At 43.5% G+C, this 27,649-nt stretch overlaps 1 protein-coding gene across 3 annotated transcripts in view; it reads left to right on the top strand.

Moving 5' to 3' along the window:
* KCNH2 (potassium voltage-gated channel subfamily H member 2) overlaps window positions 1–27,649 on the top strand; it is an 809,359-nt gene that overhangs the window by 449,217 nt on the left and 332,493 nt on the right. For all 3 annotated transcript variants that reach the window (XM_033932079.1, XM_033932078.1, XM_033932080.1), the window contains 2 exons: window positions 4,485–4,928; window positions 6,689–6,903. In XM_033932079.1, coding sequence (XP_033787970.1) covers window positions 4,485–4,928; window positions 6,689–6,903 — 659 coding nt within the window. The remainder of the gene's footprint in view (window positions 1–4,484; window positions 4,929–6,688; window positions 6,904–27,649) is intronic.

Here is a 27,649-nt window from a genome sequence, read left to right as displayed (position 1 = left end):
GATAGGGAGCCAATGTGCTTCTTTTAGAAGAGGGGTAACATGGTCGTATCTGCCTACTTTATGGATAAGTTTTATTGCTGTATTTTGTATTAGTTGTAACCGACGAATTTCTTTTTGGGGAAGGCCATTTAGAAGAGAGTTACAGTAATCAAGATGAGAAATTACTAATGAGTGTATCAGGATAGTGATTGAATTAGTTTCAAGGATGGATGAGAGAGATCGGATGATACGTAGTTTATAAAAGCAAATTTTAACCACTGAACTTATGTGATCGTGAAAGGTAAGGTCTCTATCGATGATTACTCCTAAAAGTTTAATCTTTGTGTCCATTTGGATCGGTGTAGATTTAATAGTAATGTCGTCCTGTAGAAATTCTGCGGATTTGATAGGAAGTAACAGACCTCGGGATTTGTCCAGATTAAGGGAAAGCTTGTTTGTGTATAACCAGTCATATATAATGTTTAGTTTGTTATTAATGTCTTTGATGTCGGAAGTGTTTGAAGTATTGATTGGGTGAAGGAGTTGTATGTCATCAGCGTAAGCAAAAATAGTAAATCCGATGGATTGGGCTAATGTGAGAAGAGGAGATAAGAAAATATTAAATAGAAGAGGAGATAGAATAGAACCTTGAGGGACACCGTAGGAGTGAGTTGTGGCTGCTGAGAAGGTATTGTTTATATGTACTATGTTGTAACGGTCATTAAAGAAGGATATAAACCATAAGAGTGCTTGTCCTGAAATACCGCATTCTTTAAGTCTGTTGATCAGAAGAGAGTGATCGATGGTGTCAAAAGCAGCTGATAAATCTAGAGAAATAAGAACCACAGATTTTTGATGATCATGATAATATTGAATGGAAGAAATCAGGCCTAATAGAGATAGTTCTGTGGAATGGGATGAGCGAAATCCTGTTTGACAAGGATGTAGAGCATGGGTTTTTTCAATAAATTCAGAGAGTTGGGAATGAATGATTTTTTCTGTTAGTTTAGAGATTGTGAGTAGATTGGCGATAGGACGGTAATTTTTGGGTAATGAGGGATCTAAATTGTATTGTTTGAGTTTGGGAAAAATAAGGGCTGTTTTCCATGCTATTGGTACGGTATGGTCAGAGAAAGATTTGGAAATCATTGCTGAGATGAATGGGCCAAAAAAAGAAAAGAATTTTTTGAGAATGAAGGGTGGGAGACTTTCCGTAGAATTGTTGGGTGTGTTTAATGATTCTAATATAAGATGAAGATTTGTTAAGGATGGCATTTTGAAATTTGAGAGGGTACTGAAGGAGAGTTGTGAGGAATCGTTGGAGTTTTGAGAAGAGGAATCGAGAGGTAAGGGTCCTAGATTGGATCTAATATCTTTAATTTTATTATCGAAGAACTGTGAAAGAACATCAGCATTAGGTTGGATAGAAGGAGGTAGGATTTTTTTCTTGGAATATTTAGAGAGTGATTGGGCTATATTAAAGAGATTTGAAGAGTTACGCGTAGACGTGGTCCCCGCTTCCAATGAGAACGGCAGACGTGGCTGCCTACTCTTATGTTTTCTGGCGGCATAGCGGCGTACCGGGTTGCCTGCCTGGTCCCTCGTGGCTTCCCGCGAGAACTCAGTTCTTGCGGGAAGCAGCATGGGACCAGGCAGGCAACCCGGTGCGCTGCTATGCCGCTAGAGAACAGAAGAGGAGGCAGTGTCTGTCATTTTCTGCATAAGCGGCAGGAACCAGGTAGCCAGCAACCCTTCTGCGCCCCTCTCAGCAGTGAGGCGCTAGATGTGTTTAAAAAAAGGTACGTGTGGGGGGAGGAGGAGGAGGAAGAGGGCCGGGGCCTGCCTGCTGCCTGGGGAGTGAGGAGGGAGAGGCCGGAGCCTGCCTGCTGCCTGCCTGGAAGGGAGAGGCTGGGGCCTGCCTGGAGGGAGAGGCCGTGGCTTTCCTGCTGCCTGCCTGGGAGGGAGAGGTTGGGCCCTGCCTGGAGGGAGAGGCCGGGGCTTTCCTGCTGCCTGCCTGGGAGGGAGAGGCTGGAGCCTGCCTGGAGGGAGAGGCTGGGGCTTTTCTGCTACCTGCCTGAGGGGGGGGGGGCGAGGCCTGCCTCCCTACCTACCCACACTGTCCCTACCTGCTTGCCTGCCCTGGTCCTGCCTGCCCTGTCCCGGCCTACCACTAGACCACCAGAGGGGGGGACAGGATACAGAACCTGGCAGGGAAAGGAAACAGGGTGCAGAGCTTGGCAAGGAGTGTGGGGTTGGGTACAGAGCCTGGTAGGGAGAATTTGGTTCAGAATGTTTTTTTTTCTTGTTTTCTTCCTAAATTTAGGGTGCGTCTTATGGTCAGGTGCGTCTAATGGAGCGAAAAATATGGTACGAGTCAAAGACATTCATCCCTACCAGCCCACTTTCAGACTTCAGAGGGGGTTATCCTCAAGGCTGTGGGCCTTTTCAAATGCTTTCTCTTTTGTCTATTGAGAAATACCATGTCCTTCAAGCATGTGGCTGTTATCCCCCCCCATCCAATTTCCCCTTTCTGTCTTGCGTATGGGTGGAAAGGCAGAGCAGCAGAAAAAGAAAACAGAAAGACAATGAGGCCCACCCCAGAAGTCTCCAGGGCCACCACTGGCTCCGAGATCTTGCATTGAAGAACGCTGTTCTAAATGGATACTCTTTGCTAAGGGCGAGGATAGTTGGTTTCATGGTTTGGTGTAATAGTACTGTCATTAAACTCTGGAATTCATTGCTGGAGAATGTGGTGAGAGCAGTTAGCTTAGAAGGGTTTTAAAAAGTTTTGGATAATTTCCTAAAACAAAAGTGTGTAAGCCGTTATTAAGATGGACTTGGGGGAAATCCACTGCTAAGCGGCATAACATCTGTTTTACTCCTTGGGATCTTGTTGAGTACTTGTGACCTAGGTTGGCCACTGTTGGAAACAGGATCCTGGGCTTGATGGACCTTTGTTCTATCCCAGTATAGCAACTTATATGCTCTTATACCAGGGGTGGGCAACTCCGGTCCTCGAGGGCCGGAATCCAGTCGGGTTTTCAGGATTTCCCCAATGAATATGCATTGAAAGCAGTACATGCAAATAGATCTCATGGCATATTCATTGGGGAAACCCTGAAAACCCGAAAGGATTCTGGCCCTCGAGGACCGGAGTTGCCTACCCCTGTCTTATACCGACTTTCGGCTTGGTAGAAAGGCTGAATAGTATGAGTAGAAGGATTCAGTTCTTGTATCATTGGCCAGGGTCGTGGCCAGCTGGCAAGAATAAGTGAGTAAATTTTGTAGAGTGCTTTGGGCGATCTTTGCAAGAGCAGGAAGGCAGAATTTTAAAAAACCAAACACAATTATAGAAAGACATAGCTGAGGGAGTAACGGTGAGGCTGGTGAATCTGATGCTGATGGTAATATATTTCCAAGTTTCCAAGTTTCCAAGTTTAATATATATTTGATTGATCGCTTTATCGGTTTCAAAGCGATTTACACATAATTAAAATTACAATATAAAAGAAGTTTTAAAAATAATTAAAAACAAACGAGACATGGACAGTTACGAGATAAACTGGAAACATTAGGATAAGTAGGGGGAAAAATTACAATATATTTGAGCAGAATGGGAAACATATAAAGGAAAACACATATGGATGGGCTAAGAGAGGGGATAATTAAAAAAAATGTTATAGAAAAGAGAATAGAATTGGTTCCAAGACTTGTAAAAAATATATTAAATGAGACCAAGTAGTATTAAATAACAAAGGCGTCGTTAAATAAGAAAGTTTTTAGTTTACTTTTAAATTTTTCTAAGTTGAGTTCTTCACGTAGATAATTGGGGAGAGAATTCCAGGTTTGGGGAGCTGTGACTGAGAAGATATACTGCCGACGCGTATTGATTATTTTTAGCGAGGGAATTGTTAATAAGTGCTGTTCATCTGATCTTAAAGTTCTATTAGGGATTAATAATTTATTTCTAGCGATGCTGTGTTTGTTGCTGAACTTTACGATGCTGGTGGTGTTGTGGTGTTTTTGGTTTGCTGTTCTGTTGCCTTGGGTTTTGCTGGTAGTTTTCCTGGTGATTGCTCCTGTCCTGCAGTGGGAAAAAAATCATTTTCTTCTGTATTTTAACAGCGGTGGTGGTAAGGCACTGCGGAGAATTCTATCATCATAATAAAGTCTCCTCTGTGCAAATGCCTCATCTCCCATTGGGTCACTCTTAGCTCGGGAGCAAGTCATCTGATTTCCATTAGACTAGTGCCTTATGGCAGAAAAAGCTCTGTAGGATAATGTATGCAAAACTGTTCACTTTAGCTGAGATCTGAAAATATACAAGGACATTATCAGAAAGGCTTTCTGGGTTAGTCTTTTCACACAGCATAAGGAGAGAGAGCGTGTTGTTAATGTAAGAACATTATTAATTTTGCTGCCGAGGGCTATTTAACTCTGCACAAAATGGTTGGCCGCTGTTGCATTTTTATTTCTGCTTTTTTTTTGTGTGTGTGTTCCCGCAGGGCGTGGCAAGTCTTTCAAGCTGAAACTTCCTACTTTGCTAGCGCTGGCAGCCAGTAAGCAGTCGCTTCCGCAAGAAGACCCTAACGCGGTCATTGTCGATTTCTCCAAGCAGAGCAGCGAGTCCGTGGCCATGGAAGAGATGGCCACAACCCCCCTGGATAACTGTTTAGACTCTCAGCCCGAGGATCAGAAGGCTCTGCTAAACGTGGAGAGTGCAAAGTACTTAAACGAGGCGGAAGATGGTGGGGATCCAATGACTGAATCGTTACCGCAGGATGACAAGGACCGGCTTAACCTGGACATGTCATTCTCCAACTGCAGCCTCACGCGTAGCCGATCCCGGGAGAGCTTCTATAGCGTACGGAGGGCCTCTTCCGTAGATGACATTGAAGCGATGAAGAGTGACTTTGACAGAAAGTTCCGGAACCGGCTTTCCAGCACAGGTAAAGAACACGAGGTCATAGGAAATGGGGGTGGGGATAGCTGCATCAAAAGTGTTTAAGCCCATTACATTAACGGGTGCTAGTAAAGCCTCCTTCCCTCACATGTCCCCTATTTCGACGGCCTGTAGAAGAGCGTCTTTAAACCTGGAAGTGAGCTGACGAATGTTTGGGCGGCTCAGGAGCGCTGTAGTGCCGGTGGGAGTTTTGGGCTCGTGAGAGAGATGAGGGTTCGCGGATCGCCGGGGGTGACTTGCTGCTCGCTATTGCAGGCAGTTGCTGTAGCGCTGTTCCTTTGCGGCTTTTTCCCTGCACCCGTGCGCTCTTTGAACCACCTAGCCGAGACCCTGGTGGAGCCCGATGCAGGTAGTCGGGGACGCTGGGTGGCAGTGCTTCTGCGTCTCGATTGTGTTGCTGCTTAGAAAAATTCCTGAGTACTGGCGCTACTTCTGTAGAAAAGCCGACGCTGCGTCTCCTCTCTCGATCGGAAGTCTTCTCCGACTCTGTTGAGGTTCGATAGAGGAGCCGCGGCGGGGGCTTTGAACCAAAAAAATGAACTTTGTGTGGCCGGGGCCGGCAAGCCCGCGTGGTAAGCGCGCATGCGCACTCTGCCGGCCATGGAACTACAGATCAGGCAACACGGCATTAAGAGTGCGCGTGCGCGCTTAGCGTTTTATTATTATAGATAAATAGTAGTTGTAAGTCCTTCAACAAATGCTTCAGTGTGTTAAATCCCAGACAAGGGCATTCGAGTAAAATGGGAATTTAAATGGCAACTTGCATTTCCAAATTAGGCTGTAAACCAGACTGCGTAAACAATCTATTATCCAGCGTTTGCACAGCTGCCAGGCAATACAGTATCCACGGCCGCCTAGCAATCCAGAATGTAAACCAGAGACCTGAGGGTTATAAGCGTGCTGTTTTTAAACTCCCCCTCTCCAGTCTTGATTTAGTAGTTTATCCTTGACATATGTTGAAAAGTCTTCAATTCCCAAATGATGTATTATATTATGTCATCTGTAAAACCATTTATTCTAATCAACCTATAGGTTCTCTTCCAGGCACTTCATTATGGAATGTATTTGCCAGCTTGTAGTAGTGTTAAATGCTATCATTCTGTTTATCCTAATTTTATATTGTCGTCTCTATCTATGAACCAGTTACCATATACTGTACATTCATATATAAATTGAGGTTTTGGGCCCAAAATGGAGGTCTTGGGTTATATTGAGGTCACACCCACCTGCCCCCCTCCGAACCTGTTACAGGCCTCCCCTGAGCCTGCCATAAGCCCTGATGGTCCAGCGGTTGGCCCTTCCCACTTCCTGTCCTGGCCAATTCTGACACATCCTACCTCCCTCCCACACTGTAAAAAAAACCCCTACCTTTAAAGCCCTGGTGGTCCAGCGGTGAACCGGGACAGGAGCGATTTTCCTACGCTCCTGCCCCGTGCAGAGCCGCTATCTGAATGGCTGCCACGAGTTCTCTCACAAGGTTGCCGCGAGAACACATGGCAGGGAGGGAGGAGGGCTGGGTGTAAAGTCTTGCAGGACATGGGATGAAGGCAGGGAGGGAGCAGGGTAGGTGCAGGGAAGGAGGGAGGTTGGGTGCAGAGCCTGGCAGGGGAGGGGAGCTGGGTTCAGAGCCTGGTAGGTCACTTGACTATAAGCCCTCAGTAGATCCTTTTCAAATAATCACAGTATAAGACATTCTCCATCTTAGCTTAATCTTTTCACTTGACTAGATGACTAATGTTCTTTCAGGGGCAATGAATAATGTGAGATCGAACCTCCTGAATTCCACCTCAGACTCAGATCTGATGAAGTACCGAACCATCAGCAAGATCCCACAGATCACGCTCAATTTTGTGGATTTGAAGGGGGACTCCTTCATTGCCTCACCAGCTAGTGAGAAGGAGATTATCGCTCCTTCCAAACTCAAGGACCGGACACACAATGTCACAGAGAAGGTCACACAGGTAAGGCCAGTTGGTAACAAAGTTGATCATCCAAGCTTTGTCTTTAATTTACACTGTGCATGCAATCTTGAGTTTTGAACCTGTGTTCTGTTTCCTTGACTTATGTCAGCCAACAAAACGGTATTTCTTGCTATGCCTCTGTCAGTACTTAGGCCTCTTTGTGGCCATGAGAGGAGAAGGAGCAGCTCCTCTATTTGAACTTGTCCAGTCCAAGTGCACGTGCGTTGGCATTTAGGGCATTACTCAAAGGCAGCCGATGACAATATTGCATGCATACAAGAGAAGAGCTAAAATCCTCTAGAAACCGTTGCTTAACTTCAAATGTTCTAATGGGATATCTCTATCCCCGTCCTGTCCTTGTGAGCGGTGTCCTCATCTGCACAAGCCTTGAACACGTTAAAATCATACTAGGAGTGGCTTTTAAGTTAGGTAGCTTATTTAAGTTATACTAGGAATGGCATTTGAGTTACGGTAGGTAGCACATTAAGTTATTCTAGGAGTTGCATTTGAGTTTCATCAGTCAGGTAGTGGAATACTGAGCTGGAGCAGGAAGATTTAAGGCTGTTACATGGACTTCTGCCCACATATTCACATCACATTACTATTGGGGGAGGGATTTTTGACAATACGGAAGGTTTGGTCAGTCTGACCTACAGAAGTTTAGAATCTAACTATATCCCTTCCTACCATGTCTCATTTTTAATATTTCCTTTGGTTAAAAAAACAATACCAAAATGGCCTGTTCATCCTTTTTGTGATAGGCAATCAGTAAGTAGGGATTCCATGTAGTATGAATCATGTTTGTCCTCAAAAGAAAGGTTTGGACAAGTTCCTGAGGAAAAGTCCATAGTCTGTTATTGAGAAAGACATGAGGGAAGCCACTGCTTGCCCTGTATTGATAGCATGGAATATTGCTACACCTTGTGTTTTGGCCAGGTACTGGTGACCTGGTTTGGGCACCGTGGGAACGGGCTACTGGGCTTGATGGACCATTGGTCTGACCCAGTGAGGCTATTCGTATGTTGTTAAGAAGTAAAGTTGCTTACCTGTAACAAGTTTTTCTCCAAGAACAGCAGGATATTAGTTTTCACGAAACCTTACTAGGGCTGATCTGTTCTGGAACAATTTTATCATCCCTACCTGGCAACAATTCTGCAAGTTTTACTCAAAATACGCTAATTCCCACTGCAAACTAGACTGTTGCCCACCAAATGTAATGAAAGTTGCCCCGGTCAGCTTCAAAGCCAAGTTATACACTTGGCTCTCTTCCCTTTTACAGTCAGGCACTTTTCCTGAGGACCTAGGCCAGATCCTAATCACTCCGATTGTAAAAAATCCCAAAGATTCCATCAACCTGGCATCAAATTACAGACCCATTGCGAACATCCCCTTCTTTGCAAAGTTGATGGAAGGTCTGGTCAACCAGGATCTAGTAACCCAACTGGATAAATTCAGCATTCTAAATGATAACCAGTTAGGTTTTCGCTCCGGTTACAGCACCAAAACTGTTATTGCTTCTCTGCTAGATTCCCTCCATAGCCTGTTTAGCCAGGGCATAAGTGCACTAGTCTTGCAATTTGATTTAAGTAGTGCCTTCGACTTAGTTGATCATGCCATTCTCTTGGACTGTTTGGAGTCAATCGGTCTCTCCGGCAGTGTGCTAAAATGGTTCCAGGGTTTTCTAAGTAAACGATCATACCAAGTTTACACTGACAATACTCAATCCTTCAGCTGGGTAAACGCATGTGGAGTCCCGCAGGGCTCCCCCCTGTCTCCCACACTGTTCAACATCTACTTGGCCGCTCTAGGGAATCTATTGCTACATTTATGCTGACGACATCACCATAGTCTTTCCCCTAACTAACTTAACTCCCGAGACAAAAAAAATCACCTGGCATCTATCTTAAAACAAATCGAACTATGGATGGTCAATGTCAAATTGAAACTCAATGCAGAAAAAACCCAAATTCTTTCTGGCGAGTCCGAACGACAAAATCAAAGATTCATCAATTTCCTTGAATGGTCAAGTCTTTCCCATCACAGATTTCATAAAAATTCTGGGAGTGACACCAGACTGCAACCTTACCCTTGAAGCACACACCGACTTACTGGTCAGAAAAGGCTTCTCCGCATTATGGAAACTAAGAACCATCAGAAAGTACTTCGATACTACCTCATTCCGCTTACTGGTGCAATCCTCCATTCTAAGCTTACTCGACTACTGTAACATCATTTACCTGGGGGTCTTTCAAAAAAACCATTCAAAGACTCCGAATCATCCAAAATTCGGCAATCCAACTGATCTTTGGGCTAAAAAAATATCTCCCTACTACCAAAAACTCCACTGGCTGCCCTTGGAAGCAAGAGTGCAGTTCAAGTTTGCCTGTCTCTGTTTCAAATCCATTCTTGGCTTGGCCCCCATATACTTGGTTCCCCATTTTATCTTAGACTGTTCATCCAGACCCACACACAGAGTTCATCTGTTTAACCATCCAACACTAAAAAAGATACAAAAGATACCTGAACAGAACACTTGCCTTCCAAGCAGGCCAACTAAATGATTGGCTGGGCAATATTATCTCGCGCTCCTCATCCTACCTAAATTTCAGAAAATTATTAAAAACAAACCTGTTTAACCGATTTGTATCCTAAGACCTCTTATGCACGACCTCTTGTTTCCCAAGATCTCTTATGCCTTCCTCTGTTATCCTGCTCACCTTTATATATTGTACCTGTATTCTGCTTACCTATATAAATTGCATCTATATTTGCTGATTGTACCTATTCGCTGATTGTCCAGCCCTTCTTTGTTGTAAACCGCCTCGAACTACTACGGCTTTGGCGGTATATAAGAATAAAATTATTATTATTATTATTATTACTGCCTCTCCTTCAGATTTGGTCTCTCCCTAATGTAGCAAAACCTCTGGTGAGCCCCTTTGAAAGTGAGCCCCCATGAGGCTACAGAACAATTTTTATTTGTAGGGTCCTAAGAGCTGTTGGCTAGATACCGTGTTTCCCCAAAAATAAGACCAACCCCGAAAATAAGCCCTAGTCACTGGCAGCAGCAGCAGCGCTTCCCCCCGCCGCCGCAGCAGCGCACACCTTCCCACACCCATCTCTCCCTCCCATATGAACCGTGAGACAGGAATACCTTATAGAAAACCAGCAGCGTCAGCACTCGGCAGCAATTACACAGGCTGCTTCGTGGCCTTCTATCTCCTGGGTGTGCCTCTGCTGATGTCATCAGCAATGCGACAAGGGAATGCTCGGGAGATAGAAGGCTGTGAAGCAGCCTGTGTAAATTGCTGCCGAGTGCTGACGTTGCCAGCTTGTTATAAGGTATTCATGTCTCGCGGTTCAGAAGGGAGGGGGAGATGGGTCAGTGGGGTGGAGGGGAGGTACGTGGGGGATAGAAAGATGCTACACAGGGAGATGGGAGGAAGGGAGGGATAGAAGCTGCAAGGGTTCTGCTGCACAAGGGGATGGGTGAGAGGGGAGGGAAGAAGCTGCACATGTGGGGGAGAGAAAGGAAATGGGAAGAATTGGGGTGGAGGAGAGGAAGGGAGAGATGATCATTGTACATGAAAAAAATAAGACCTACTCGAAAATAAGACCTAGTGCCTTTCTTGGGCCCAAAATTAATATAAGACAGTGTCTTATTTTGGGGGAAACACGGTATTCTCCAAGGTCCTGATCTAGATGATAAAAGACTTTGTTGTCCTGCCAGCTTTATAAGACCATTACGGCTGAGCTCGCATGTTGCCAGTGGCATGGCGAGGGTGAGTGGCACCCGGGGTGGTTGAGCTTCTCCCCCACCTTCTTTTCCACCTCCCCCTTGCTGCACATGCCCCCCCCCCCCCTTCCCCCGTACATTTAAAAAAATTATCCAGGCGTGAGCAACCTCACAAAATTGCTGTTTGCGTTGTGTCGGCTATCCCTCTGATGTCACTTCCTGGGCATGGAAGTGACATCAGAGAGAGGCGACACCGACGCGGGCAGCAAGTTCGTAAATCTGCTCGCACAGGGAAAATTAAAGGGGTACAAGGGAATGGAAGGGGTGTATGCACGCAACAGGGGGGGCAGAGAAGAGAACTACACCACTGCCTGTTACACACCTTACCATTGCAGCCCCTCTACGCCTTCCTTTTCACCATTGTCCTCCAAGAAAACCAGGGCACACGCTGTGATTTTCTGCAATGGCAATTCACTGATGAGACTTAGATTTGCAAGGAATCAATATTAGTTTATTGCTCCAAAGATAACTGAATTATTTTTTTTTACATATTTACTTATTTATTTTCAATATCAATACATAAGTACAAAAATGAACGCACACAAGAAACATTCAGTCCACGTCTCCAGAGGTAAAACGAGGACACGGAAAATACGTATTGATAGTAACAAAAAGGAAAATACCAACCAATCTAACTTTTGTCAATCTTTCCTGCTGAACCGGAACGTATGCAGGTAGGGCTAGTCTCAGGGCGCTGGTCTTTGACCAGAGGGCTGCCGCGTGAGCGGACTGATGGGCACGATGGATCGCTGGTCTGACCCAGCAGCGGCAATTCTTATGTTCTTATGTTCAAATTGATCTGGTTCATAGAAGATATATCCAAATATCTGAAAAAGAAATCAAAAGGGATATTTCAGAAAGAAAGTGGCCCCCGAAGCCAAATCTCTGGGTTTAAGCTGTGGAAACTGTCTACATCTGCCTTGGGTGATTTTAGATACATCAGAAAATATCTGGAGTTTCCCTCCACAGAACAAAAAAAATTATTTCTTCTTAAACCAAGTAATCATAGCTTTTTCTGCCTGGGAAGGGAAAAAGGCCAGCAGGAATATTATCCTGGCCAGACTCTAAAAAAGCAGTCAACTTAGTCAGAACATCACTTCCAAATAATGAAATCACATTTGTCCCTTCCTCCTGCTTTTCTCTTAAATCTTTTCCTGGCAGATAGTAACATTTTGCAGTTATGATTGAATCTGCATTTGACAGAGTCGGTGCGTCTTTGAAATACTTCCTCAGTTGGATTTCAGCAGATAAGAAAGGACTAACAGGAAAATTTAAGAACCTAAGATTATTGGGGGATGTCATTTGCCATCATCTCAAGTTCCCGATGCAAGTTGATGCTATCCTTAATAAAAGAAGCCCCTGCCTGCTGCAAAACTCCAACCTGAGATGCTGCCTTCTTTAAGGAAATATATAAAGAGGAAAATTTTCGGTCCATAATTTCTACTTTAGAAACCACACGTTTAGTGAAGTCACAGAGCTGCTGAACTGGCCCTTGAAGCATTGCTTAGGTTCTTTTCACCTCTGTCCATATATCCCCCCCAATGAAACTTGTGAAGAACTAACTTCTGGAACTAAGACTTCCTTTGGCTAAATGGAATATGCAGTAGAAACTGGGACAGACAAAGGCAAAGTTCCCTTTGTAGGGGGGAAAACCCCCCACATTTTGGGATAAATACTTTGGAGGGGTTGGAAGCGAAGCTATAGGTGGATCAAGGGGTCTGCCTCTCTTCTGAATTCAATGAAGAACCTAAGTCTAAACTGGTGGTTAGAGGAGAGGGGAGTTCCTTACTTAAACATACCAGATGTCTTTCAGTTGGAACTAGCATGTTAGTTCTACTCACAGTCTGATGTTTAATCGTAGCTTTATGTTTTCCCATATTCATGAAGTCGTAGGCCTCCAAGAAAGTTCCTGGCCCACTAGGGCTCCACTGGGGCTCCAAAAGGACTCACAAGGGGCCTGGCATGTCCCTTAGGGCCTGCCCCAGCCGTGCCGCAGAAGGTGCCAATTTTTACCTCTGGGGTCAGCCTGCGCTGATGATTTTGGACCGAAGATGATACAGCATCAGAAAACCCAGGAATATAAGCAGCTTCTGGATGCCTCAGTTTCTGCCAGGTATAATACTACTACTATTTCTATAGCGCTGCTAGACATATGGTCCCTTCTCTAAAGAGCTTACAATCTAATCATGAAAGACAAACTTGGCAAGAAGGTGCATCAATACACAGTGCTCAAGTGGGGGAATTACAGAGGGAATGATAAAACAGATATTGGTGCTTAGAAGGTGGGGTGGCGTTTGGAATTGAAAGCATCTTCAAAAAAGTGGGCTTTGAGTCTGGATTTGAATACTGCCAGAGATGGAGCCTGACATATTGAGTCAAGCAGTTTGTTCCAAGCATACGGTGCTGCAAAAGTAGAAGGGACGGAGTTTAGAGTTGGCCGAAGAGGAAAAGGGTACAGATAAGAGAGGCTTATCTAATGAATAGAGTGCCCCGGGTGGTAGGAACGATTATAAAAAATAAAATTGTGGAACAAGTAGACAAACATGATTTAATGAGACGGAGTCAGCATGGGTTCAGCCGAGGGAGATCTTGCCTCATCAATTTGCTTGACTTCTTTGAAGGTGTGAATAAACATGTGGATAAAGGTGAGCCGATTGATATAGTATATCTAGATTTTCAGAAAGCTTTTGATAAAGTTCCTCACGAGAGGCTCCTGAGAAAATTAAAGAGTCATGGGATAGGTGGCAAAGTTCAGTTGTGGATTAGGAATTGGTTATCGGATAGAAAACAGAGGATAGGGTTAAATGGTCATTTTTCTCAATGGAGGAGAGTAAACAGTAGAGTGCCACAGGAGTCTGTACTGGAACTGGTGCTATTTAACTTATTTATAAATTATCTGGAAATTGGAACGACGACTGAGATGATTAAATTTGTAGATGACACTAAACCTTTCAAAATTGTGGAAACACATGCGGATTATGAAATATTGCAGGCGGACCGTAGGAAATTGGAAGACTGGGCATCCAAATGGAAGGTGAAATTTAATGTGGACAAATGCAAAGTGATGCACATTGGGAAGAATAACCCAAACCACAGTTACCAGATGCTAGGGTCCACCTTGGGGGTTAGCGCCCAAGAAAAGGATCTGGGCATCATTGTAGACAATATGATGAAACCTTCTGCCCAATGTGTGGCAGCGGCCAAAAAAGCAAGCAGGATGCTGGTAATTATTAATAAAGGGATGGTTAACAAGACTAAGAATGTCATAATGCCCCTGTATCGCTCCATGGTGCGACCTCATCTGGAGTATTGTGTTCAGTTCTGGTCTCCTTATCTCAAGAAAGATATAGTGGCGCTAGAAAAGGTTCAAAGAAGAGCGACCAAGATGATAAAGAGGATGGAACTCCTCTCATATGAGGAAAGACTAAAATGGTTAGGGATCTTCAGCTTGGAAAAGAGAGGGCTGAGGGGAGATATGATTGAAGTCTACAAAATCCTGAGTGGAGTAGAACGGGTAACAAGTGGATCGATTTTTCACTCTGTCAAAAATTACAAAGACTTGATGGAGTTACAGGGAAATACTTTTAAAACCAATAGGGGGATTTTTTTTCCATTCTGGAACGCGTTGCCAGAGGATGTGGTAAGAGCAGATAGCGTAGCTGGTTTTAAGAAAGGTTTGGACAAGTTCCTGGAGGAAAAGTCCATAGTCTGTTATTGAGAAAGACATGGGGGGAAGCCACTGCTTGCCCTGGATCGGTAGCATGGAATGTTGCTACTCCTTGGGTTTTGGCCAGGGACTAGGGACCTGGATTGGCCACCGTTAGAACAGGCTACTGGGCTTGATGGACCATTGGTCTGACCCAATAAGGCTATTCTTATGTTCTTATATTAAAGCCAGAGAAGAAGACAATTCAGCTGGGTAAGTGTGACTCTTCCCTTTACTTCACCATGATGTCCCCGGTAGTATGCAGGAAGAGTAACTGAGGAACTCCTAACTTCATATCCATTCATGCTGCCATCTTGACCTCCACTTTTCCTCGGTGTGCGGATGATATTTTTAGCGCTTTGGGGACCTGAATTCTGTTGAGCCCTCTTCCCACTTCTAGCAGGCAGGAAAAGACTCAGAAAAATCACCATTTTCTTTCTTTTGAGATTTTCTCCCTTTTAGGGAGTTCTCTTGTTTCTTTCCTTTGTGCAATTGCCCTGAGACCTGGATGGTGCTTCAAGGCTTTTCCCTAACCAGGCATGGGATTGCTGGCTGCTAGTCAAATTAAAGTACTGTTTGGCAGTAAAGAGACAAAGGATCCAAAACTTGGACTTTTAGAACCTTTGGTACTTTCTGACTCCTTCCCTAACTTTCTCTTAAAGCAGGGGTAGGGAACTCCGGTCCTCGAGAGCCGTATTACAGTCGGGTTTTCAGGATTTCCCCAATGAATCTGTATGAGATCTATTTGCATGCACTGCTTTCAATTAGAGAATGACACGGTGACAAAATTCATCACCGTTACCGTCCCCGCTGATAACCGCGGGAAACCATCTTCATGTCATTCTTTAAGGAGAGAGGGAAGAATCAGAGTATAATTGGGCACAACCACTGACCCTCAGCTTTGAAGAATGCTGGTGTAGAAGGACCGAGGTTGAAATAGACACTAGAAAATGACATGGGATTATTTCCTGCGGTTATCCGCGGGGACGGGAACGGTGATGAATTTTGTCACCGTGTCATTCTCTACTTTCAATGCATATTCATTGGGGAAATCCTGAAAACCTGACTGGAATATGGCTCTTGAGGACCAGAGTTCCCTACCCCTGCTTTAAGAGAAAGTTAGGGAAGGAGTCAGAAAGTCCCAAAGGTTCTAAAAGTCACAAAATAAGTTCTGTCGGAGAATCCAGAGCCTAGCTGATGATCAAGTATTTTCACAGCTCGAGGGAGGCAACGATGTACGTTTTTTTTCCCTGAAATTTAGAAGACCCTCTAGGGATCTGATGTGCTGTTCCGTAGATGTGGCAGGAAGTCGGAGTTGGATCGTTTCTGGACTGTTTAGACCCGGAGGGCATGTCCAGGGCGCATGTGTAAGCGAATTTCACTCTGGGAGCGGAGCGTTCGCCTGGCGATGTGTGAGAAGTATCTGGGTACCGTGCTGTGGAGGGATTTGCATGCTAGAGCAAAGCCTTTGAAGACGCAACGTGGAGTTATGGGCAGCCAGCGGGCTGCAGTCAGTGCTGGGGAGACCCGGTTGTAGGCTCGTAGGTTTCTGAGTAGTCTAATTGCTGTATTCCAACATGATAATGCAGACATGAGAAGCTCTTTCTAAGTACACTACCAACTCTCTAGAGAGCTTTAATACTTCTGTTTACTTGTTTTAATCCCACCTGGGTTCTGCTAGATTACATTATTACCTGCTCTGTGCCTCAGGACGCAAATATCTTGCTCTCCTTGGGGAAACATTACAGGTAAACTACTTTACTTTCCCAGACACCTCGAGAGTGCCTGATTTGGGCCTTGGTTTTTATACATCAGATTTGCTGTTAAGATATACTGGGTTTGAAATGCTACTTTGGTTCCTCTTAGATTCCTTTGCTATTGAATTTTGTAGCCAGGAATATTGCCTTCTAGACCAGCCCAGGATCCACATTGTTTGCATCGACTGGTGGCTGAGGTGCTTTTAACTATTTGATCCATTTTGCCTAGTAGTGAAACATTGATTTTTTTGTGAGAGGAATTCATTTAGGAACTATTTGTTGATGCATTTCTCCGAGCAATTGATTTTATGTAAAACTGAACTTGTCTGTTCTTATTTCTTATTTTGTATAGACTTTTAATATGTTATGTATGTAACTCCTTGTAAACCGTTTTGGAGAAAAACGGCATAGAAATTTTAAAAATAAATAAATTTGAAACAAATAATTTTTGATGAACTGAAAAAAAAAAATCTTATACCCGCTCCACTTTTTGATGTTACTGGGCAGACTTGCACGGTCTGTATCTGTATATGGCCGTTTGGTGGAGGATGGGCAGGGGAGGACTTCAATGGCTGGGAGGGTGTAGATGGGCTGGAGTAAGTCTTAACAGAGATTTCGGCAGTTGGAACCCAAGCACAGTACTGGGTAAAGCTTTGGATTCTTGCCCAGAAATAGCTAAGAAGAAAAAAATAAAAAAATTTTTAAATTGAATCAGGTTGGGCAGACTGGATGGACCATTCGGGTCTTTATCTGCCATCATCTACTATGTTACTATGTTACTATGATAGTCTGGTGGAGTAGTCTGCCTTTTTCTTGTTGTCGCAGTGGTTAAAGCTCCAGCCTCAGCACCCTGAAGTTGTGGGTTCAAAACCCACGCTGCTCCTTGTGACCCTGGACAAGTCACTTAATCCCCCCATTGCCCCAGGTACATTAGATAGATTGTGAGTCCACCAGAACAGACTTAACTACCTGAATAAAATTAATGTAGACTGTTCTGAGCTCCCTTGGAAGAATGGTATAGAAAATTGAATGAATGTACAGCGTCAGCATCTATGAAACAGACATGGTTTTTTCTGTTACATAGATCTTTTTGGACCCCTGTTAGGTTACATAAGTTAGCATTTTTTTTGCTGCTTCAGCTTGTCTGCGGAGTTCTTTGCTCACCTGTTTAAAGACAATAGACTGTTTTCAGTCCAATTCTTTATATGTGAGTTTGCAAACCACAATGTTTCTATAACCATAAAGCCCTATGACCTCATAATGCAGGTGTAAAGAGCCTTAGCCTATAGGAAGAGGAGATGCAAATGTTAAGAGCCTTAGCCAATAAGGAGAGAGATAATGGTTACTGCAGATGGGCATTTTTTTTTGCTGCTTCAGCTTGTCTGCGGAGTTCTTTGCTCACCTGTTTAAAGACAATAGACTGTTTTCAGTCCAATTCTTTATATGTTGCAAACCATTGGACCCCTGAGGAAGGCGTGTTCGCCGAAACACGGACCGTGTAGGGTCCGGTTGGATTTTTATCACAGTATTTTTTATCATTGTACTTTTTTAATTGAATTTTCAAGGTTACATAAGTTAGACAGTTCAAAATCTAATAGATGCTGGCACTGTCATTTAGACATAGGGACACTGGATCATCTGTTGTTCTATTGTCCTTTGATACTCAACTTCTGGAAGTTAATATGGGGACAGATTAACCTCATACTGGATTCAACAATTCCTTTGACGTATGAGGCAATTATATGTGACACTTTGCTACATATCAAGCCTCCTATGGATCGGTACAAATCCAGGCTTTTCCTTATTATGACAGGGATAGCAATGCAAATGGTAACACGCAATTGGAAAAATGCCAGTTTATGTTTAGGTTATAAATACAAAAAGAGGAATGCTGATATGTTGGGGAATAGCAAAGTATTTAAATTGGTGTGGGGGCCATTGGCATCCTTTGTTAATTCAACATAATTGTCTTTATTTAATTTACTGTTTATTTTTGTATATATCCAGGACGGGGTGGGTGGGTAGGGATATCATTTTGGTTTATTTCTTGATTGAATTGTTGGAAGGAGGGGGGGATATTTCTCTTCTGTAATGTTATTGATAGAGTTTAAGTGCTTATGTTGATTATTAATGGTTGTATACTTCATGGCACTTTGTATTAGTTTTGAAAATTAATAAAGATTTAAAAAAAAAAGAAAATTGAATGAATAAATAAATACAGTGGCACCTTGGATTACGAGCATAAACCATTCCAGGAGCATGCTCGTAATCCAAAATGCTCGTTTATCAAAGCAAGTTTCCCCATAGGAAATAATGGAAACTCGCTTTGATACGTTCCCCCCCCCGAGAACCGTCATTGCTCCCCCCGAAGGCCCCCCTGCGATCCGGCACCCCCCCCCACGATTTGGCACACCCCCGCCATGATCCGGCACCCCCATGCCACGATCCGGCACCCCTCCGACGCGATCCTGCATCCCCCCCCAACACAATCGGGCACCCCCCCGCCGCGATTGGGCACCCAGATGACTGTAAGAAGTGGCGGGGGGTGCCCAATCGCGGTGGGGGGGGTCCGATTGTGGCGGGGGGGTGCCCGATCGTGGCAGGGGGGGTGCAGGATCGCGGGGGGGAGGGTGCCGGATTGTGGGGGGGGGCGCTCGTAAATCGAGCCATGCTCAGTTTCCGAGGCGCCGATTTTGCAAATGTTTTGCTCGTTTTTGCAAAACACTCGTAAACTGAGATACCACTGTAAATAAATTTATGTCAGGATAACTTGAATTTATATTATGATTGGCCGAGTAAGGAGTCTGGTATGAAGGCTGCATCCCTTTCTTGTGTGATACTATAGGAAACTGTTATTGGACAGCTTGAGTAGGATTTCTGGGGTTCTGTTTGGAAATATACTGCAATACACAGTAGATTCTCAGTTAACCGGCACCCATGGGGATCGGTAGATGCTGGATAAATGTAATTTCTGGTTGCTTGAGAGTTACTATTTAAAATAGGCCTAATACTATACCCCATACCATAAACTCTGTAATGACTTGATATTAATATTGAAATATAGTAAATAAAAGCAAATAAAGGCAAAAAAAAACCCTAGCTTTGTGAATGCAGTATGCAATTTTAGTTAAATGGCAGTCAATAAACTTTTCAATCTAATGAACTTCACTAACATTTTTTTAACTTCAAGTAACTTACCCTTTATGTGGCATTGTTGCTCAGAAGCAACATGTATTGCTATGGCTCTTATGGGAGATCTGCGTCTCCAAATTCCTGTTTACTTGGCACTGTTGCTCTTGTTCAACATCAAGTTACGTAAAGCAGCCGTTTCATCAGGCAGTTACACAGATTTTGAATACGCAACTTTAAATGAGAGTTCTTCATTCTTATTAAGAGTACACTTCTCCCTCCAAATTCACGGGCTCAGGATTCGCGACTTTGGTTATTGACGAGTTTCTAAACTCCCGACCCACGCCTGCCTCCCAGACCTCTCCACATGGTCTAGCAGGGAAGCGGGACAGAAGCAATCTTCGTACGCTCCTGCCCCATGCAGAACTATGAACAAAATGGCAGTTGTGAGTTCCTATGGTCTCACGAGACTACAGTGGGGACTCATGGCAGCCATTTTTGTTCACGGCGCTACATAGGGCAGGAGCGTATGAAGGATCAGGGTTATGTTTCTGCTGGATTTTGCCAATCTACCCAATTTGCTGAACTTTCTAGCTACTTGTGTGGACTACAGTAAACCTTTGACTTGCAAATGTTTGATATTTGCCTCTATGTGCCACATATAGACTAGGTTTGTATGTGTGAGATATACAATATACTGTATGAAAGAAGTAAATACCGGAGACTCTCATGGGCAGTTCCGTAAACTAGGTGCTAACCTTGACATGCGTATATGATGAAGGTCGACACTTAACTGCAAAGGCCTTTAAGGCATTGGTATCTAGAGTTGTGGCATTGGGGACTACACTTCCCCCTCCATATTCACGAATTCCGTATCTACGGATTCGCTTATTCGCGGTTTTTAATTAAAAAATTTATTTTCATTTTTTGGGCTATTTTAAGCCCTATAAGTCCCCCCTTAAGCTTACCTGATGGTCTAGCGGGTTTTCGGGGCAGGAGCGATCTTCCCACGCTCCTGTCTCGTGCAGATCGCTCACAGGAAATGGCTCGAGAGACTATGGAAGCTCAAGGCAGCCATTTCGCTTAGAATTTGGAATAGGTGATTAATCAAATTTTATAATAAACTTGAAACTTGAAACTGGAAGCCCATCCTATCAGATAATTCTTAGCCTGCCATTCTGTCTTGGACTTGTCTGTAGCACTGGACAGGTTGCTTCTTCCTTTGGCCTCTAGCAAGAGCTAAGAGAAGTTCACCTATCTCAAGAAACCGGAGGGTATCCTAAAGAACCCCATGACTGTTAGTGCAGGCTGCACTCAAGTAGGAGGCCTGTGTTCCATCTCGTTATGGTTTATAAAATGTTCATCATTGTTAGTGTTAGTGTTATTTGTTGTGTTATGAGTAGAACAGACTTGTTTCTCGGGGAGAATCCCCATACCCCTCCCTCTTATGTTTATTCTCCAGGGCTGACCAACTGCTTTGATATAAACTGAGGAGTACAGGACAGAAGGGAGGCGGAGTGGTAAAATGCAAATGAGGCTCTCCACACACACTCTGCAGGTGAAGGTGCATAAATCCACTGGTTCAAGACAGACGTTCCTATCTCCTAGAAAGAAGACTAACAAGGAACAGCTCTATTCATAATAAATTAGCTACAGCTGTGCTTTTTGTAAATGAGAGCTCACATTGCAGAGTATGTCGCTGGCTTGTAAATTCTCAAATTCACCAGTGAGCTTAATTGGCCTTAGTGGTCTCTTGTGGTATCAGTAACTTTCACAGGAGACTTTTGTACAGCAAAAACAGGGCTTTCTAAACAAGGAGGTGAAAGCATATGATTAGCTTATGCTTCCATTAATACTCATATCTCCTGCTAAGCAGAGAAGACAACTTTTCCAAATGATTGAGGTTTGCTAAATGCAATACAAATTATCATTGCCTGAGCACAGTGGAGGTGCTTGCTTAATAGGGGAGGGGGAGGGGGTTCTGCACCTATGGCACCCACAGAGCTGGCTCCTACTGACATGTAATGAAAAAATAAACATAATTTTTATAGGGCATCATTTCCTTCAATTTCAAACCCAGAGGCCAGTTTTGACAGAGCAGTGGATACTCCATATACTCCCATAGAGACAGAAGACTATCGTGTACCAAGAGATGCAGAGGCTAACATGGCACAGAAAGTTCAGAAATATTCCCAGTTATATTGACTACCACTGACCTGATTAAAAAATAATTTCCAATCGCACCATATGTTGTGTGATTTCCAGGACACTCTTCTCTGTCAGACTCCAAGCATTAAGAAGTGTATTAGCAGTACATCTAAGAGAGTGAGATCATACCCAATGTATCACACTAATTCATCTTAAAGAAGATATATGAGATCAAAAAGGAATCATCCACAGGAAGAACTGAAATCCCATAGAATGAAGCATAGAGTGCTAACACAGGGTGGTTGAGGATCTCAGAAACCAGCTTGGACATTGAGCACCCACCCTCTATCAGGAATGACGCAGCTAAAAATAAATGCAGCGTCATTATTGAACCCTTGAGAAAGCCTATATAAAGAGTGAAACAGGTCCCGTCGGGCTTTGGATTTTGTGCATCTATTTAAGATAAGTTATCTTGTTTCTATGCTGGCTGGAGGATAATTGATATAGAATGTGTGAATAAAGATCCACCATTTGAAGAATTTTAAAGAAAGAAACAATAAAGATTTGAGATTACAAACATAGGGAGCATAAAGCCATAATGGAAAGACTGAATGAATTCTTTGCTTCAGTCTTTATGGAAGAAGATATAAAAGATCTATCAGAACCGGAAATGGTTTTCAAGGGTGATGATGCGAAGGAACTAAAAGAAATCTCTGTGAATCTGGAAAATGTACTAAGCCAAATCGACAAGTTAAAAAGTGATAAATTGCCAGGACTGGATGGTATACATCCCAGGATACTAAAAGAACTCAAACATAAAATTGCTGACTTGCTGTTAGTTAGTTAGTGTCGCTAAAATTATCTGTAGTACCTGAAGATTGGACGGAGCCAATGTTATGATGATTTTTAAAAAGGGCTCCAGGGGAGATCTGGGAAAATACAGACCGGTAAGCCTCATTTCAGTGCCGGACAAAATGGTAGAAACGATTATAAAAAATAAAATTGTGGAACACTTAGACAAACATAATTTAATGAGACTGAGTCAGCATGGGTTCAGCCGAGGGAAATCTTGTCTCACCAATTTGCTTGACTTCTTTAGAGGTGTGAATAAACATGTGGATAAAGGTGAGCCGGTTGACATAGTGTATCTAGATTTTCAGAAAGCTTTTGATAAAGTTCCTCACGAGAGGCTCCTGAGAAAATTAAAGTGTCATGGGATAGGTGTCAAAGTTCAGTTGTGGATTAGGAATTGGTTATCGGATAGAAAATTATTTCCCTGTAACTTCATCGAGTGTCCCCTAGTCTTTGTCATTTTTGACGGAGTGAGAAATCGATCCACTTGTACCCGTTCTACTCCACTCAGGATTTTGTAGATTTCAATCCTGTCTCCCCTCAGCCGTCTCTTTTCCAAGCTGAAGAGCCCCAACCGTTTTAGTCTTTCCTCATACGAGAGGAGTTCTATCACCTTTATCATCTTGGTCGCTCTTCTGAAAAAGCTTACAATTTAAGTATTTACCTGAGACATTGGGAGATAGGGACTGGCCCAAGGTCATAAGGCCCAAGGTCATAAGTATTTCCATGTAACTTCATTGTGTGTTCCCCAGTCTTAGTCATTTTTGACAGAGTGAAAAATCGATCCACTTCTATTCCACTCAGGATTTTGCAGACCTCAATCATGTCTCCCCTCAGCCGTCTCTTTTCCAAGCTGAAGAGCCCCAACCGTTTTAGTCTTTCCTCATACGAGAGGAGTTCCATCCCTTTTGCCATCTTGGTCGCTCTTCTTGGAACCTTTTCTTTTTTTATTTTATTTCTTTATTAATTTTCAATTTAAATCAAGCTAACCACTTGTACAGAAAGCAATAGTCATAATAACAGATAATCATAAGGAATTTAACATCCAATAAAGAAACATTATTTAACTATTTAGGCTCAAGTCCTCCTAAAGCAGGGGTGTCCAATGTCGGTCCTCGAGGGCCGCAATCCAGTCGGGTTTTCAGGATTTCCCCAATGAATATGCATGAGATCTATTTGCATGCACTGCTTTCATTGTATGCTAATAGATCTCATACATATTCATTGGGGAAATCCTGAAAACCCGACTGGATTGCGGCCCTCGAGGACCGACATTGGACACCCCTGTCCTAAAGGATCCAAGTTTTAAATTTAGCGAAAAATTAAATTTACAGAAATTATTTTTGCAAGATGCTCAAAGCAGAGGCACTGAAAAATGAGGTTTCTTAATTATATTAGGGTTCAAGATAATCCTCCATCCAGACGAGATGTAGCTACGAAAGTTGTCAATTGAGATGGTTCAAAGAATACATATTTAACAGAACGGTAACACACTATACATTTACATGGGTGTCTCAAATAAAAGGTTGCCCCCAGAGAAGTAACCCCAGGTTTCAAAAGAAGAAATTTGCGGCGACGCTTCTGTGTCTCCCTTGTAAGATCAGGAAACATCTGTACTTTACAACCAAGAAAAATTTTTTGTCTATTTTTAAAGTAAAGTCTTAATAACCATGTTTTATCTAACGGAAGCGCCACAGTTAGAATCAAAGTTGCTGGTGATGCCAAGTCTTTATCAGATGTCTCCAATAATTCTGAAACATTTAAATTTTGTTGGTCCAGTTCTTTTTGTTGATTTACAGAAACTTTCATCGGCAAATAATAAAGACGTGAGAATGGTGGTAACATTTCTTCTGATACTTCTAGGATTTCCATCAAATATCTCTTAAGCATTTCTCTTGGATTTACCATTTCTAATTTAGGAAAGTTAATTAGCCTTAAGTTATTACTACGAGAATTGTTCTCAAGCATTTCAACTTTCCTTCTCAAGTTGGTATTGTCTTTAATTAAAGTCTCTTGAAGTTGTTTTGATGTAATTATTTCCTTTTCAATTTTCTGAATGGATGTATCTGAATCAGACAGTTCTTTTCTTAAATCTTTTAAGTTCTTTTGTATGTTCTATAATTTTTCCTTCCAAATATTGAAATTTAGGCGTGGTGAGCTTTACAAAACCAGCAATTAAGTCCCATAATGAATCTAAGGTTACAACTTCAGGTTTAACCAAAGAAATCGAAGCTTGTAAAATAGTAGAGTGCTCACCATTCTGTAGAGATTCTTCAGGGCCTGTCTCCTGGATTTCGCCCCCTTGTGAAGTTGGATTCTCCTCAGGTATATTTGTTAGAGCTCCTTGAGCATGAGCCCCAACCTCCAAACCTTCTCCCAGATTTAATCTTGCCTCTGAGGGAGAGAACACCGCCAACTCCGGGGTTTCCCCGCCCCTGGGAGAACTGGTAACCTGAGGTTGTGGGGGTGGCGCCCTTGCATCGGGGCTCAGCGTAACATCATGCCCTGAAGGAACAGCTACGGGTTCGCCTCCCTGTGTCCTCAGCGGGCCGCCTTCCGACGCTCGGGAAACCTCCTGCACTCGCCTCAAAAGCCGTTCGATATTGCCCAGAGAGGGAACCTCGGGACGCCGCGAGATAGCAGCGGCGCTCCGTCCTCTTCTCTTAGGCATAATTGTAAGTAATCAAAAACCCTTTTTCGGGGTTCAATAATAAAGAAATTCTTGATTTGTGAACAAGCCCGACGCGAGCAGCTCAGCGCGTCTGGCTTGAAGCAGCCATCTTGGATCTACACTACATCTTCTTGGAACCTTTTCTAGCGTCACGATATCTTTCTTGAGATAAGGAGACCAGAATTGAACACAATACTCCAGGTGAGGTCACTCCATGGAGTGATACAGAAGCATTATAATATCTTTAGTCTTGTTAACCACCCCTTTTTTAATAGTTCCTACCATATATTTATTTTTAGTTTTAAAAAGTTTATCAACCGCTTATTCCTAAGTGGCATTACAAAAGTAACATACATAAAATAAAACAAACAGGTTTTATACAAATATCTTGAATTACAAATACAATAGTTACATCTTAAAACCCAGATTTCATAGTACCATTTATCTTAAAACTAGCAGTAACCAACATATCTCTTATTGAAATGCTTCTAGAAATAAAGTATTTTTTTAAGTTCTGGATATCAGATAAAGCCCTCAGTGGTCCAGTTAATTTGTTTGCTTTTTTTGGCTGCCCCCACACATTGGGCAGAAGATTTCATCGTATTGTCTACGATGCCACCCAGATCCTTTTCTTGGGCGCTTACCCCCAAGGTGGACCCTAGCATCGGGTAACTGTGATACAGGTTATTCTTCCCAATGTGCATCACTTTGCATTTGTCCACATTAAATTTCATCTGCCATTTGGACGCCTAGTCTTCCTGTTTCTTAAGGTCTGCCTGCAATTTTTCACAATCCGCATGTGTTTCAACAACTTTGCACAGTTTAGTGTTATCTGCAAATTTAATCGCCTCACTCGTTCCAATTTCCAGATCATTTATAAATAAGTTAAATAGCACCAGTTCCAGTACAGACTCCTGTGGCACTCTACTGTTTACTCTCCTCCATTGAGAAAAATGACCATTTAACCCTACTTTCTGTTTTCTATCCGATAACTAATTCCTAATCCACAACTGAACTTTGCCTTCTATCCCATGACTCTTTAATTTTCTCAGGAGCCTCTCGTGAGGAACTTTATCAAAAGCTTTCTGAAAATCTAGATACATTATATCAACCGGCTCACCTTTATCCACATGTGTATTCACAGACCAATGAAGAAAGACATGGGGGAAGCTCTGCTTGCCCTGGATTGGTAGCATGAAATGTTGCTACTCTTTGGGATTCCGGAATCTTGCTGTTCTTTGGGATTCTGCATGGAATGTTTTTTACTCTTTGGGTTTTGGCCAGGTACTAGTGACCTGGATTGGCCACCGTGAGAATGGGCTACTGGGCTTGATGGACCATTGGTCTGACCCAGTAAGGCTAGCCTTATGTTCTTACGTGAGCCAAGCATAGGACAATCAAGCCTTGTAACATCACTGATGAGGTTGGCTCTGAGGCAGTGTGGAATGAGGCATTATGACATCACAATCTCAGCTCTGGAATGTTGCTCTCATTGGGGTTCCGGAATCTTGCTATTCTTGGAGATGCTGGAATGTTGCTACTCCTTGTGTTTTGGTCAGGTACTAGGGACCTGGATTGGCCACCGTGAGAACGGGCTACTGGGCCTGATGGACCATTGGTCTGACCCAGTAAGGCTAGCCTTATGTTCTTACGGTAGGTTGTGTTCATAGGAGATTTAATGCTTATGATAGAAACTGCTTTTGATGGTCATAAGTTTATGAAAAGAGACCTTATAAATAACTCGCATTTAATTTAGAAATATAAAGGGTTTAGACACTATGGGCTCCTTTTACAAAGGTGTGTTAGGACCTTAACGCGCGGAATAGCGCGCTAGCCGCTGCCGCCTCTTCTTGAACAGGCGGTAGTTTTTCGAGTAGCGGGCGCTAAAAACGTTGGCGCACCTTTTGTAAAAGGAGCCCTGTAAGGGATTTGTGCATTAGTATAGTCCAAACTGAAATTTGATTGTCTGAGTTAAAGTGAATGCTATAAATAATAGCGTGGACTGCGTCTAGATCCATGACCATTGCGTTCTGCAGAAGTCCGCTGCGGCTTTCTGTTCATGGTCATTATGTAAATTTTGAGCCTGGTGATGTAGCTGCTTCTATAGGTAAGGCTAATGATGAAATAAGGCTTGAAAGAAATGCATTTATTTATTTAAAACACAACATGACAAATCATCCTATATAATAAAAGCCTAAGCGCACATGCGCACTTAGGATTTTGTGTTCCCTGCCGCTGTGGTGTGTGATCCGTGGCAGCCAACCCAGCGGCAGGGAACATTCTGGCCACTCCCCTCCTCCCGCCCTCACTCACCCTGGAAGCCAGGCAAGCTCTCTCCCTGCCCGCGTCCTCGGCAGGGAACACACCTCGGCCCTCACTAGCCGTCAGAGGGAACGTGCTACCGAGGCTGGAGAGCGGCCTGCGAGGTTCGCTAAAGCCGGCCACCATCGCAGACTGCTCTTTACAGGAGGATCAGCAGCGTGAGAGGAGCCGCCGCCTGCACTTTTAAAAACTTGAAACAAAATCCTTCGGCCGCAGCAGGCCAGCCCGCAGGAAGGGAAGGGGGAGGGGCTGAACGGAGCAGAACAGCTCACGATAAGAGAAGGGAATTGCTTCACAGGGACCTGGAGGGGAAGGGAAATACCGCTGCTGCTTCTGCAAAGGAAAGTGGGGGGGGGGGGGAGGAG

Source organism: Geotrypetes seraphini, chromosome 2 (assembly GCF_902459505.1).
Source record: "Geotrypetes seraphini chromosome 2, aGeoSer1.1, whole genome shotgun sequence".
NCBI classification, from domain to species: Eukaryota; Metazoa; Chordata; class Amphibia; order Gymnophiona; family Dermophiidae; genus Geotrypetes; species Geotrypetes seraphini.
The sequence above is the reverse complement of the archived record's forward strand: the minus strand, read 5'-3'. Positions and strand labels throughout refer to the sequence as shown.